At 41.1% G+C, this 15,275-nt stretch overlaps 1 protein-coding gene across 4 annotated transcripts in view; it reads left to right on the top strand.

The window, feature by feature from the left end:
• The window catches only part of Astn2 (astrotactin 2), a 995,804-nt gene that overhangs the window by 936,271 nt on the left and 44,258 nt on the right, over window positions 1-15,275 (top strand). For all 4 annotated transcript variants that reach the window (XM_060381206.1, XM_060381207.1, XM_060381208.1 and 1 more), the window contains one exon: window positions 8,223-8,364. In XM_060381206.1, the coding sequence (XP_060237189.1) occupies window positions 8,223-8,364 (142 nt within the window). The remainder of the gene's footprint in view (window positions 1-8,222; window positions 8,365-15,275) is intronic.

Here is a 15,275-nt window from a genome sequence, read left to right as displayed (position 1 = left end):
GTAGAAAGGGGAACCCTTCTCCACTGCTGGTGGGAATGTAAACTTGTACAACCACTCTGGAAAGCAATGTGGCACTTTCTCAGACAACTAGGAATAGTGCTTCCTCAAGATCCAGCTATATCACTCCTAGGCATATACCCAAAAGAGGCTCAAGTACAAAATAAGGACAGTTGCTCAACCATGTTTATAGCAGCCTTATTTTTAATAGCCAGAAGCTGGAAACAGCCCAGATGCCCCTCAACTGAAGAATGGATGCAGAAATTGTGGTACATCTACACAATGGACTATTACTCAGCCATGAAAAATAAGGAAATCATGAAATTTGCAGGTAAATGGTGGGACCTGGAAAGGATCATCCTGAGTGAGCTGTCCCAGAAGCAGAAAGACGCACACAGTATATAATCACTCATATAGACACATAACATAGATAAACCTACTAAAATCTGTACACCTAAAGAGAGAGGACCCTGACTAAAATGCTCAATCCCCATCCCAAAAGGCAAAGAGGATGGACATCAGAAGAAGAAGAAAACAGGAAACAACCTAGGAACCTGCCACAGAAGGCCTCTGAAAGGCTCTGCCCTGCAGACTATCAAAGCAGACGCTTAGACTTATGGCCAACTGTTGTGCAGAGTGCATGGAATCTCATGTAAGAAGTGGGAAATAGTAAGATCTGGAGAGGACAGGGACCTCACAAGGAGAGCAACAGAACCAGAAAATTTGAACACAGGGTTCTTCCCAGAGACTCATACTCCAACCAAGCACCAGGCCTGGAGATAACCTAGAACCCCTGAACAGATGTAGCCTATGACAGTTCAGTGTCCAAGTGGGTTCCATAGTAATGGCAAGAGGGACTTCCTCTGACATAATCTGATTGGCCTGCTCTTTGATCACCTCCCCCTGAGGGGAGAGCAGCCTTACCAGGCCACAGAAGATGACAATGCAGCCACTCCTGATGTGATCTGATAGACTAAGATCAGAAGGAAGGAGAGGAGGTCCTCCCTTATCAGTGGACTTGGAGAGGGGCAGGCATGAAGAAGGGGGAGGGAGGGTGGGACTGGGAGGGGAGGAGGAAGGGGCTTCTTGGGGGATACAAAGTGAATAAAGTGTAATTAATAATATTAAATTAAAAATACATTACATACACTATTATATCATTTACTTCTTGCCTGATTCTGTGAACTACATATGCTCATCTCCTTTGCCGATGAAAAAGCAGCCCCTTAGAGTGTAGTTCATAAGTGTTGAGCCTGGCTTCAAAACCAGACCTCATTTGCCCTTCCACCCATCTTGGTTTCTTTACCTCATACTGTTACCACAATAAAGGTAAGGATCATTACGTCGCGTCCCTCTGATTTAAAACAGCATTATGTCTCAGAAGAGACGAAGCAGCTGCAGCTGATAGGTGTGAGCCCCTGAAGTATATTTTCTTACTGATAAATTCTCAGAATGCATGTCTGCATTGGTCCAAGTAAAAAGGCAGGAAAGTGTGGGGAGGGAAGAAGAACCTTCTTGGCGTCTTGGCAGAGGGTATATTTGCAGGTTACAGAGAGGTCAGCCCTGGAGAGGCAGGAAGTTCCCCTGTTTTTTTCTGAAATTTGTGGAGTCCGGACACTGAGACCTTTCTCCCCACCTGAGCTCCCCTTCCATTTTGGATTTCTCTGCTTGCTTTTCTCCCAGCCTGTTTTCAATTTGCTCCTGTGGCCAGCTTTGACTGTGACCTCAAGCCAATCAGAAAGGAGAGGGTGAGGAACAGGAGAGGAAAAGCAAGTAGGAAGGTTGAGGGGGTGCTGAAAGGAGGGGGAGGGAGAAAATTGGAGCAGGGGGTGGGGCCCAGTGCTTTGTTGATTCAAGCTGAAGCTGCAACAGAATCATTCTTAACCTTCTCTGTGGAACATAAACGGAGTGTGAGTGGATAAAGAAATGTGTGGGGGTCTGGCCCCAGCCCACTCGGGTTGCAGCCCCAGAAGAACTGTAATGGGGAACAGGCACATTCCTTTACAACAACCCCCAACTCCCTATCTGTTTTCAAGGGAAGAAAAACAACAACAAAGGAGAAAAGAATGTTAAGACTTGGACAGGGTTGGCTGAGGCAGTGGCTGCAGCTTAGGATCTCAAAGGTCTGTACCCGGAGATATGACATCATGCCAAAAGGAGCGGACCATGGTGTCCAGGTAGGGTGGCCACATGGAAGGTACAAGGGCTCATTTGAAAAAGAGCTTCATTTGGTTCTGGCCCCTGAGTAAATGCTTGACTCGGCATAAGTATTCCTGAGCAACTGTTTTTCAATGACAAAATGATTAGGGATTCAAGCATGTTAAACCATAAAACTTTTAAGCCAGGTTAGGCAAGATGGCCTGGTGGATAAAACCCTTGTCACACAAGCTTGGTGATCTGAGTAAAATTCCTGGAACCCATCTAAAAGTAGAATAAAGAATGACTCAAAAAAAGTTGTCCTTAGTCTTCCATGAACCTGACATAATGTCATGACAATAACACACACACAACTTTTTTCTGTTTGAAAAAAAAAAGAAATAAACCATTTAAATCAAATTTTTATATTCAGTTTTGCATTTTTAAATTAAAACTAAGTGGGGCTGAAGAGATCATTCAGTGGTTAAGAGCACATATTGCTCTTTTGGAGGACTCATGAGGATTGCTCACAGCCACCTGAATTGAATCCAGGGAGATCCAGTTGCCTCTGTCCTCGGCAGACAGATGTGCTCATGTCCACAAACCCAAACACATACATACAGATAACTAAAATAAAATAAATATCAAATAAAAAATTGAATCATGCATGGGCTGCTGATATGGTTGAAAGCAAATGTGGGTACAGAGGAGGCCAATGGTAGGTCCCCCAGTATTCAGCCCTCATCCTGGGTTCCACTTATTGTAATTTGCAAAGCATCAATAGAAAATATTACACCAGAGACCAATTCAAATTCTTGTCTGTTGTGTACTTTATATCTTTCTCAGAAATTGCAGGTTTTAGGATCATGGCAAGGTAGACTCCGAGACTCGACACAGAGCCTAATACTTAGCGAATGCCCAGGAAATTCATGCAGCGTTCACATCATATGAAGAAGTCAGAAACTGAAGAAGCTGTGTAGTGACAACCTCAAACACTCTTAACTTCTGTGTGCCAGGCTGCCCAACAAAAATTGAATTATATCGTAAAGGAGTGAAGAAAGCAAAATTTCATTCCAATTCACTTCACTCTGTTTCTAGTGAGTGGAAAAGCACGAGCAAAACAATTTCTTTCTTTTGTTTTGTTTTGGTTTGGTTTTTTGAGACAGGGTTTCTCTGTGTAGCCTTGGCTGTCCTGGACTTGCTTTGTAGATCAGGCTGGCCTCGAACTCACGGAGATCCTCCTGCCTCTGCCTCCGAGTGCTGGGCCTGCAGGCATGCACCGTAGCACCCTGCCGGCCAAATAATTTCCAAAACACTCCTCTTCTCTGCACTGCTGTGGTGACAACAACAAATAAAAACAAAAACCACAGTGGTAGCTATTTTTGAGCTTTTCCTGCTTGCCAGGGCATTTTGATGAGTAATTTATATGTGACATTTTACATATTTGCAGTACCACATTTTCTACCATTATATTTTTCCACATTAAAAAAGGAAGATGCACGTAGGTAAGGATCTTCTCAAAAGCAAGCAGTAAGAAAGGGTGTTATAATGGATGGTTTAGTCCCCTGTAGAGTCAATTTGGAGCCTGGACTCTTATCCACTGCATTGCATTAGTACTTAGTACATTGTGGTACAGCCCGATTCATACTATTGTATGTGGCAGAACCACAATACATGTGGATGAATAGCTCTGATCTGCATTTGTGCATAGAGAAATCTCCTGAGGTCTTTCTAGGACTGCCTCCACTAGGTAAGGAAAGATACAGAAGGGTCATTCATTCACCTGTCTCCACATTTGTTACACTGCAGTGTAAGGTGGAGAGCCAAGAAAAGCAATCTTACGATTTACTTTATGGGTCTGTTCTTATATTTAACAACCCTTCCTGTTGTCAGATTACAAGCTGTAGAAGGTCAGGGACCATTTCTTTTATTGTCGCATTCCACAAGCCCATAGCACTAAGAGGGTGGCATGAACTCAACTGTAAATTGAATATCTTTGAGAAAACCAGCTTTAGAACAGTATCCCCTTAGAATCCTCTGCAGGAGGCAGCATAGTATAACAGATGGGGCTTCAGCATTAGAGGTTTAGAAGTTCAAGTCTTAGCCCTCTTTTATTTTATTTTTTATTTTTTATTTTTTTTTTTTTGCAGTTTTAACAGAGACTTCATTGTGGCAGGATGACATCCGACTTGTTAGTTGCATTAAGGATTGGGGGGGGGGAGTAAATTATATAATAAGAATCAGTTCCCCTCCTCTTAAGTCTCTTCAGTCATTATTTGCTTGTAATCCCAATGACAGCCTGATACTATGTATTTCTGTAGTGTCCATGTTATGAATTGCTTACACCAGGTCATCCGGGTTTTTCCACTTGAACTTTACTTATAATCCTTGGAGCTACAAAAAGAAAAAAGAAAAAAAAAGTTAGAACTGTGCTGATTGACCTGACATGCTTATAAGGCTTATTCCATGGCCCAAATGATTCTGAGATTCATGGAAATATCTGGAAAGCTTTGTCCCATTTGAAAATAAATGCCAGCATCTTTTGGCTTCCAGGCAGCTAAATAATATTCATTACAAGCATACTGAATTCCCTCATGAAGAGCCAATTTCTTCAATGGTTATCTGGAAATAAATTGAAAAGCAGACAGACATTGAACCATGCTGTATGAAAACAAGTACAAACAGCCAGATTTGCAATCCTGAGACCAAATTAAACAATACCCTCGCTCTAACCATTTTTTTCTCTTTTCTTTCTAATTTGTAATCCCATGTACAGTTCTGCTTTGATACCTATAGAAATGTGGTTTATGATTGTGCTATCAAAAAGGTCAATATAAGAGTTCTAAAGTGGAAATGTGATATGTCTAAAGCTACAGTAGATAAAAGCTTCATTTACCTCTCCATGGTCAGCAAGCCTCTGCTTCTTGACATCTTTATTTCTTTCTATACTCTTCACTGTGCTTTCTACGTGGTGTTGGGCTGGTGAGACTTTATGGGTGTAGCTTCTGATGTTATTATGAGATGGACCACAGCAAACTCCTTGACCCTCTAGCTTTTAGAAGCTTTCTTCTCCCTCTTCATCGGTGTTCCCTCAGTCATAGTAGAGGCATCTACTGAGACTGGGCCCGCAGAGCTGTGTTTTCATCAGCTGTAGTTTTCTTTAATGGTCTTTCATAAAAAAAAGTTTTCTTGATGGGGGATGAGGACTAAATTTATCTGTGGGCATAAGGACAAATATTTAGAGGATAGTTAGGGATTGTGCTAGTTTAGTAAAGTGGCAGCTGTAAGTTATCCTAATACCCACGACTGTATTGGTCCTGGGAAGTTGGCTAGATTTCCAGTACCATTTCACGTCCCTCTTGTTCAGGAGATCTAATGCCAGTTGAGAACTGTTGGGTACTACTGAAGTATTCATGGTGTGCCACCACTGCATCCTGAGGGTTATTGTGCTGGTCATTGCTGTAGTTAGTAGGTGTCATAGCTGGGGGGACTATTAAATATAGTTTTATTACTTTTTGAGCATTTCATTCTACATTCAAAGATTTTGATCATATTCACTCGACTCCTTCCACCAATTCCTACCTAATATATAACTCTACTCATTCACAACTTCTAACGCACCTAGTCCAGTGTGTTCTACCCATCTACTCAGGGGTTTAGAACCATCCACTGGAATATGGTTGACCTCCCAGAAGTAGTACTCTTAAAGAAAACGGACTGCCTCTTCCCAAGAAGACATCAACTCAATCTTTCATCAGATAGGTGTGAGGGCACCTGAGCCATCCTATACATTAGCTGGAATGCTGACTGGCTTGATCTTTTGTAGGTATTGTGCAGTCATCCACAGGCTGCTGTGAATTCATAAGTATAGCAGTCCTGCCATTCCCAGAAGACATGACTTCTCTAATCATTCCTAACTTCTGCCTCTTCTGCATCTTTCTGCCTCTTCTTTCATGATGGTCTCTGAGCCTTGAAGGGGTGGGGTATAATACTGATATTTCACTTGTGACTGAGCACTGATATTTATTCTATGCACTTTGGACAGTTGTGAATTTGTACATTAACCACCATACACTGCACAAAGAAACTTCCCCAACAATATCTTAAAGCTGTTCCAGTCTTTGAATATAGAAATGGAAATTTAGAGGGCACTTTGATACAGTGTCAATTTAGGAAAGTAATAGTAACAAGCTCATTCCTGGGATATATGATCTCCTGAATCTTTGACTCTTGTCCATATTTACAATATCAGGCATGTATTTTCTTCTATGAAGTAGGTGTTAAATTCAAACAGAAAGCAGGTTGTTACCTCAATAATATCTGTACCACTATTATACCTATGGATATAAATTGTCCTGCAGTTGTTATTGTACTTCACAAGGTAAGGCTACTGATGACTTTTTCTACCACGCAGCCTGCAGAGAAACTTCTAGTACTATGACGGTTAGCCAGTAGTGGGGATGCTTCCTGATCTGTTACCAACTTTATTTCTTCATCGCTTGTGACAAATGTGTGCCTTCTCTTCAACAATAGGCTCTTACTTGGTTTGGGTAGGCAATGAAGAGCCTTGTCAATATTTTGTACAATTTGGAAAAATTCTGGGATGACCAACTACTTGAGAAGTTGTGTCTTGCATCTTTCTATTTGGCCACCAATGGCTTTTGGCCAGAACATCATACCCTCTTTAGGGCAACTCTAATTAACGCTTTTATATGAATATATGTAAGGCAGCAGCAGGTGGGAGGACTCATAGCACTTCTTACTGTGCGTTATAAAATACCTCCTAGTTTTGCTTCTTAATTATCCAATTTTTGATTTAAAAGAAACTAAGAAGCTGTTTAGCTCATTTACTTTATTTTTGGTAATTTTATTGATTTTTCTTTTTATAAATGCTGTATATTTTTTACTGAAGATAACTTTAAAAGTAGGGATAAGCAAAAATAATATAGAAAAGTATCCATTACCTCACTTCGAAAACACTAGTAAGCATTTGCTATTTTCTTTCTCCTATTTTAAAATCATGTGTGTGAAGTTTTCACAAAATAATATTCTAAAATTGTGTATCCTATTTTTATTTTCTAGCTTGAAATATGTCAGAAATGTCCTTTTATATACCTTCCATCTTTCAAGAACTTATTTTTAAAGTCTATACAGTATCCTTTAACACCATTGAGCTACAACTGACAAACTGACAGGCATTTTTATATTGCTCAGTATTTAGTTATCTCTAAAGCTCCTGTCAGAGCTAATACTAAATTATTAGATTCTAGAGGTTCAGCTCCTCTTTTCTGCTTTACTTACTATCTCTTTCGTATAGTTCTCTTTCCAGTTAGTTAGCTCATATGTGTCCTTAAATCCAATGGCTAAGGTAGCTTTCAGAATCCATAGAGTGCAGGGGCTCAGACTTACTTACCATGTCTTCCGTTGTCATCTCCTGTGCCCGTGGCTTATACTGCTCATCAGTCACAGAATTCTTCTTCCCTAACTGGTGCTTATCTGCATCCACCTCAAAGTAACAATCTATGAATTTAACGTGGGCATGTAAGAGTGATATGAAAACTCTTTCATCCTAAGTCTAACTCCTCAATTAAGAAAAACCTGCAGCTCTAAGGAAGAAAATGTTTGATCATGGAGTCAGAAGAAAATGGCAGTGACTGTAATAAAATGATTACTCTATGCCAAAAGACAACTTTGTCTTTACATGCATTTTGTTATAGAACAATGTACTTCAGTTTAGCTTTGCCATGTCCCACAAGGTTCCATGTTAGTGTTCTTATCTCACAGGTGGAATAATTCAGACATGAATCTCAATGGTCATCGTGTGCCTGGTATGGTGGCTCGCAGCTATAATCCCTACAAGTGGGTGGTAGACTGAAGAAGGCGAATAATGAGCACAAAGCCAACCTTGGCTACATGGACAAATCCATCTTTAAAAAAAAAGCAATAAAGCAATTATATAGAGACTAGGCATTATAGATGCTAATTTGTGGTATTTTCAGATCTGCCTTTTCCCCTGATAATGCTTTTAACCAAGGCTTGCACTAAAGAGCTGATTTGTTTGTTTGTTTGTTTGTTTTATCTCCTTTCAGGAGAGTTCCTGAGCTTTGCTGATGACTTGCTCTCTGGCCTGGGCACATCTTGTGTAGCAGCTGGTCGAAGCCATGGAGAGGTCCCTGAACTCAGTGTCTACTCGGTGATCTTCAAGTGTCTGGAGCCAGATGGTCTTTACAAGTAAGAGGTGATGGGTTTTTGGGAAGTATGAAGCAATGAGGATGGGTTTAAACCTGGAAAAGATAATAGGAGTAACTCTTTTCAGAGCAGCCCAATGTTTCTTAGCCTGTCTGTGCGTGACTTTGGGACTGAGATTTAGAAGTTTCTGTTTAGAATGTAGGACCACAGTTAGCTGCACAAGGTGAGTCCTATAGGTTCCATAGAGTCCAGACACTAAATTCTATTCTGTTCTTCCTACTGATGAATAATCTGCAACCAAGAGAAGGACAAAAGGTTATTCGGGGTCACAGGTTATTACAGAGAGCTGTCATGGCAATCCTTGCCTACTTTAGCCTCTTTTCTGTTTTTCATAATGTCTCTGAGGTATGTATATGTGTGTATATGCACATGTTAAGTTATACAGATATATACAGCTCATGAATGCATCTTCTTTGATAGGCATATATGAATGTGTGTCTATTTTTATGTCTCTGTGTATATAACTTTATACATATATACAGTAATATATATCTACTGTATGTTAGAATTTACTGGACTCATTTTATCCAAACCTCTAGGAATCACTCACAGCTTCATTTGGTAACATCAGAGGGAACAGGAGGTTAATTTTTCATTTGTTTCCAACCTCAAAGAGTGTTGACCACATCTGTAGTCAGCCATCATAAATAATAATAAAGAGCTCTAGAGACCAGCTTATCATATTCTTAATGATGAAATCATAGGTCACCTCCCTTATTACACTCAAAAGTTGTAATTGGTGAGATGTTAAGCTTTTCAACAATTTGTCAAATAATTCTTTTATTTGAGTCATTTATTTATTCATCCCTTAAATCACTCATCTACTCAGCCATCTATCTATCCTGCACTTATCTCTTTCTGTCTCTTCTCCCACTCATCTATTCATATAATTCATCCATGTTTATATACTTTCACATGGAATTCTCGTTTCACTCCTACATTTTCTAAGGATCTTTTTTCACGCCTTCATACTGTACGAAGGCCTTCTCAGGTGTGCATGTAGCTGATACAAAGGGCCGTGTCCTCAGATGACTCACAGCCTAACAGAGAGGAGACAGAGATAGAGATATAGATATTGAGTTTGATATATTTAGTTGTATAACCTTAATTATGTTGCCCTACAAATATATCAAGTATATCATTATGAACTTAGAATTGGATCCTGTACCCTGACTGTATAATCTCAGAGCTGTCATAATTCAAATTTTATCTTCAATCATGTAGGGTCAGTCAATGCTATAGAAATAGGGGTTCTGTAGTACAGAGAGATAGATATCTCTCTGTAATGTATGCAGGAAAGTGTGATGTACTTGGGGCCTTGAGGAATTGCCACAGTCTTGATGATGAATACTAGGACTGGAATATGGACTTGGAGAACACAACTCTATCACCCCAGAGTCAGTGAGCACTGGATTCTGGGCTCCAGGGTCACTGCACCCATGCAATGCTGCAAGCACACAGCTAAAGTAGAAGCTGTGAGATCCTCTCTGACACTAAAACCTGTAATTCTATTGAAAATGATAGAACATTTCCTGATGCCTGGCTTCTGATATCTCTGCCCCTCCTTAAGGGCATACATGAGAGACAAATAGATCTGGTTCAAATCTAGACCTTCCTCTTTATTGGTGTTCATTCTCTGTGCCTATGGCTTCTTCTCTTTGAGAATGCACATGCCTTCCTGAGACTTTCCCACTCTCTCTCTGTCTGTCTTTCCATCTATGTACCCGTGCTTCTGACTGTCTGTTCCTCCAGGCTACTTGGTGTGAGCCCCTAGCTAGAGTATAACATGCACTAACTGTTATCTCTGTTGCTCTTGCTACTGGATTATGGCAGTCATGAATTTCCCTTGCCTCTCATCTGTGCTCAGATTGATGGGTCGGATGAGTAAGTATCTAGCAAACAGATCAGCACCTTACCTGATGCTCTTATCCATTAAATCAGAAGGATAAGTCCAGTCTTTTGGTGGTATTGTAACAACTTGGCTTTAGCTTAGGTAAAGTCTACAACCCCATTATGTAAAAACAAACAAACAAACAAAAAAACGAGACATATGTGTTTATACATTCCCCCAATGCAATTAATGCTGAGAGCTGATGAATCAGCTACCATATTTTATATGGTAAATACTTTCCCTCATTGTTTCTTTGTCCAAGTGTCTGGCATCATCTCTGCCTCCTGACTCTTGAGGTATGGTCACCTCCCTTTCTCTGCTTTAGAAATGTATTTGTCATGATTTTGTCTTTCCTTGGACACCCCTTTGCTACATCTCTTTCTTTCTGATGGAGATTTAGTTAATGGCCCTGGGACCTGGCCTCCTCTGATGGGGAGCCTGGTGTTGTTTGGAACAGTCTCCCACCCCACTGGCGGCTCTCCTCCCGTGAAGTCTGACCACTTGGTCTTAAGTTTTAAAATAGCTCCCAAGTCTGTTCTTGGGGTTTCTCATTTTCTGCTTGCTCATGCCTTGGCAAAATTTGTTTTCTTCCTTCTGAGCCAAAAACACTGCATGTGGCAGCAGAAAGAGCACAAGCTTTGGGGACAGGCTAGCCTGGGTGTGAATCCTGATTCTGTCCCTGTGTGCTCAGAAACTGATCCTAGACAACTGATCTTTTACTCTTCTAAGTGACAAGTTCTTCCTGTAGAAAAGGGGTGGGTAGAAACTCCTGTCTTACACGTTTTGGGAACAGAGAACTTCATTAATAATAATTAAAAAATACTAGAACAGAATTTGCCAAAATGCCTGGTGCATAGGAGACTGGCAGGGAGAGTCAACGAGTTTCTCCTGTCCATTTTGATCTCAATCCTTCATTTTAGTTTGTTTGTTTTTTTTTTGTTTTGTTTTGTTTTGTTTTGTTTTTGGTTTTGGTTTTTTTTGTTTGTTTTTTGTTTTTTGTTTTTTTTTTTTTCTTCCAAGAATAATTCTGGAGGAGTTGGTTTCCATGAAGCAAGGTAGGGTCCTACCAGCCCTGAAAGGAGTTCTCTGGGATAGATGGGGATTAGGAAGAGACAGATTCAGAGGAGGAAAGGCTCACAGTCGAGTTTTCACTGAAAGGACAGTCAGACATTAAGTCCTCCATCCTCCATCCTCTCAACTGACAGGAAAGAAGAGACATAACCATTATACCTACCAAAGAGCCTGCACTCATGCCCAACTCCCTCTGTGTCTGCTGGGCTGAAACTCCACATGCTCTACCTGCTCTGAAATTGCAGAAACTTTATTTAAAAAGGGCACATTAGAATCACTACAGCTTGAGACTTCTCCGTTTGCCATGGGATCTAGTCTCATCCTCTGTCCTAAGGCTCCTGCCCTTTCCAATTACGTGCTTCTATCACTTTTCTTTTTGTTCCACGGTGGGCTTCTCTGTTCTCTTATTAGAATCTCTTTGTCTTATAAACTTTTTCTGGTTATTTTCTATATAGATGTCTGTCTGTGCCTATCATTTGCCTTCCCATTTGTTATTCTCTTAAGCTTTTCTTTATCTGAGTGCATCTATTTCTTATTTGAAGTTTTGACTCTGCCCCTTCTCATCTGAACTCCCTTTCTTTGCCCTACCTAGAAAGGCAAATTGCTTTTGCAGCTCCTCTGTCCATGTAATTTTACACAGTGCTTCAGGGTGAGACCAACTGGAGGAATGAAAGTCAAGGCTGATTTTCCGTCCTAAGCTCACCCTGGTGTACAAACCAGAAACATCAGCAACTATGCCCCATTTAAATTGAATTTCCTTGTTTGTTTCATTTGTTTTGCTTTCAATGAAAACAAACAATGAAAGAAAAGGGAAAGGGTCCCCAAAGGCCCAACAGTGGGACCAGCTTCTAATCTCTTAAGAAGTTGAAGTCCAAGGGTGATCTTGAGTGAGAGAGTCCAAGTGGGCCAATGGCTGAAGCCAGGCTAGCCATCTGTAGTCTCTGTCTTTACCTGGCTAGGGGCCTAGACACTCTTTTCGTAAGTGCCTTCCAATTTCCTATTACTCAAGGTAATTAGCCTCCGTCTTGTCTTGGCTGCCTTGCCTCCTTTAATGATGGCTGGCTGCCAAGGGGTCCTCAGTGAACATGCCAGAAGCAGCCAGGCTTGATTCCTAGGGTGTGTGTGGGGGCTCATTCCCACACATTCAGACGCTTGCCTCAGGCCCACCTTCACCTCTCTGGATTCTGCTCTATGAAAGGAATGCCAAAGGAGCCTGGGTACTGCATGGAAGCGCCAGCATCCATGGTGGGAACAGAGTCTCAGAGGAAAAGGCTTAGTAGGGTTGGGTGGGGCTGGACAAGCAGAATTAAAACAAAGGGCCCAGGGGAAGAAGGGAATTGCAGAAAACACGGTTCTGGGGTCAGAAGGCAGACAGCCATTCTCACTGCTCAATACCACCTTGGACCAATTCCTCCTCCTCCAGGCATAATGTTCTGTCTGTATAAAGAAAAGTTAAACTCAGTGGTCCTGAGACTTCAGACATTCAGAATTCAAACCAGAATTCTAATTTTTCACAGTACTACATCTTCACCTTCTGCATAATGGTAGTAACAGTACTCTTACACAGAGAAGGCATCATGCCAGGAACCATGCAAGACATACACACAATCTCATGTGACTTTCATGATAACCCTATGGCATAGTAGCTGTGTTCTTATCATCTCCCATATCAACGATGTGGAGACTGGGAGTTTTGCACAAAGTCACATGACTAAGGACTAGAGCAAAGTCCGCATCTCAGATGATACCAATGCTTCTGCTATGTTTTACTCATGCTCTTTCGCACACAGATGTGGAGTTGTAAGCAGAACCAGAAGAGGGCTTTGTAGTAGCAAGCAACACTGATTACAGTAGGAGGAATACCAGACTTGGGTACTAGAAGACTTTGATCACAGCTTTGTATGTCGGAAAGTACTTCAGGCCTTATCTTTCCCACCTGCATAATAGAGATGATTAACTTTGTAAACTAGGAAATAACAAACTGTTCTTCCAGAGGTTGTTCTAAATATCACCCTAGATATTAAGTGAGACAATAGTTTGGTGTTTCCTTAGATTGTGGGCACATGTGAAGGGTTATCAAAAAAGAAGCACTAGGAAAGACAAGCCCACATGCCCATCTCTCTCTGTATTTCCTCTCTCTCTCTCTCTCTCTCTCTCTCTCTCTCTCTCTCTCATACATGTGTGCACACATACAGAGATAATCAGGCTTTTGTACTAGACAGGAGTAACTGTACCTTGGCTCTAACACTTTGATTTCATCTATATGGTTTTGGACAAGTTTCTCCACCTATCTGTGTTTCACATGTAAGGTAGAATCATGACAGGACCTAGCTCATAAGTGAACTGATACATGAAAAGGGCACAAAATACTACCTCCTTCATGACTGTACTTGACAAGAATCAAGACTAAGAGAGGGTAGCCACTGTTAGTACGATTTGTGTTGCTGTATTTTACTTCAAAACCAATGCTTTCCGTGGTCTCTGTTGGCAGACTGATTCTCACATTCCAGTGGGAGGGCATCTTCTGTTATCCTCACCTCTGGCCCCTTTCTGCCTCACTTTCCAGAAACACCTATTTCCTTGAGGTACTTAGCACCAATGGCCATTTTCACTATGGTTTTTTTTTCCTTGGTATTTCTCTGCAGTGGCTCTCCACTTTTCTTCAAATCCTTCTTTGACTGGATTATCTACCAAATATTCCACTTGCTTCATGCTATGGCCATAATTTTTACCAGGGGCATAATTATTTAGTGTGCTTGTTTCTTATCTTTGTTAAATGTTGAATACATGTTTAATTCAATGCAGAAATCCAACATATACCCACTTCTCTTCAGTCACTCACAGCCCTCTACTCCTTGTGTTAGCAGTCAAGGAATTTCCATTATGCACCAGAGTGATTGTTCTGTTACCAGTTTCCCTACACCTCTCTCTCTCTCTCTTTCATTTTCTCACTCACTGTCTCTATCCCTCCTCTGTCTATGCCTCTCTTCCTCATGTTTTCTCTTTTAAAAATCCTATTTGAGTCTCAGCATATGCTTTAATACCATGCTGGGTAGAATCTTTCAGAGGCGCTCTGTGGTAGACTCCTGTCTTGTTCCTTGTTCTCACATTCATCCGATGTCTATCCTATTTGCCTTCCTGAATGAGGATTGAGCATCTTACCCAGTGTCTTCCTTCTTGCTTGGCTTCTTTAGGTGTACAGATTTTAGTATCATTATCCTATATTATATTTCTAATATCCACTTATAAGTGATACCATGTGTGTCTTTCTGCTTCTGGGATTCCTCACTAAAGAAGAATATACCTAGCAGGGTATTAAAGGGATGCTGAGTCTCATAGACAAACTTTGGGCAGAGTGCAGGGAATCTTATGAAAGAAGTGGGAGATAGAAAGACCTGGAAGGGTCTGGAGTTCCACAAGGAGAAGAACGGAAGTGAAAATCTGGTCCCAGGGGTCTTTTCTGAGACTGATACTCCAACAAGGACCATTCATGGAGATAACCTAGAACGCTTGCACAGATGAAGATCATGGCAGCTCAATCTCCAAATGGGTCCCTAGTAAGAGGAACAGGTACTGTCTCTGACATGAATTCAGTGGCTGGCTCTTTGATCACCTCCCAAGGGGGAAGGGGGTCAGCCTTACCAGGTCACAGAGGAAGACTATGAAACACAGTCCTGATGAGACCTGATAGGCTAAGGTCAGATGGAAGGGGAGGAGGTCCTCACCTATCAGTGGACTAGGGAAGTGATATAGGAAGAGATATGAGGGAGGAAGAAAGGGCAGGATTGGCAGGGGGCGAGAGTGGAGGCTACAGCTTGGATACAGCGTGAATAAATTATAATAAATAAAAATTATATTAAAAATTCTTTTTTATTTTTATTAATTATAGTTTATTTACTTTGTATCCCCCTGTAGCTCCTTCCCTTCTCCC

Source organism: Meriones unguiculatus, chromosome 3, assembly GCF_030254825.1.
Source record: "Meriones unguiculatus strain TT.TT164.6M chromosome 3, Bangor_MerUng_6.1, whole genome shotgun sequence".
NCBI lineage: Eukaryota > Metazoa > Chordata > Mammalia > Rodentia > Muridae > Meriones > Meriones unguiculatus.
This window is presented reverse-complemented; position numbering and strand designations above follow the sequence as displayed.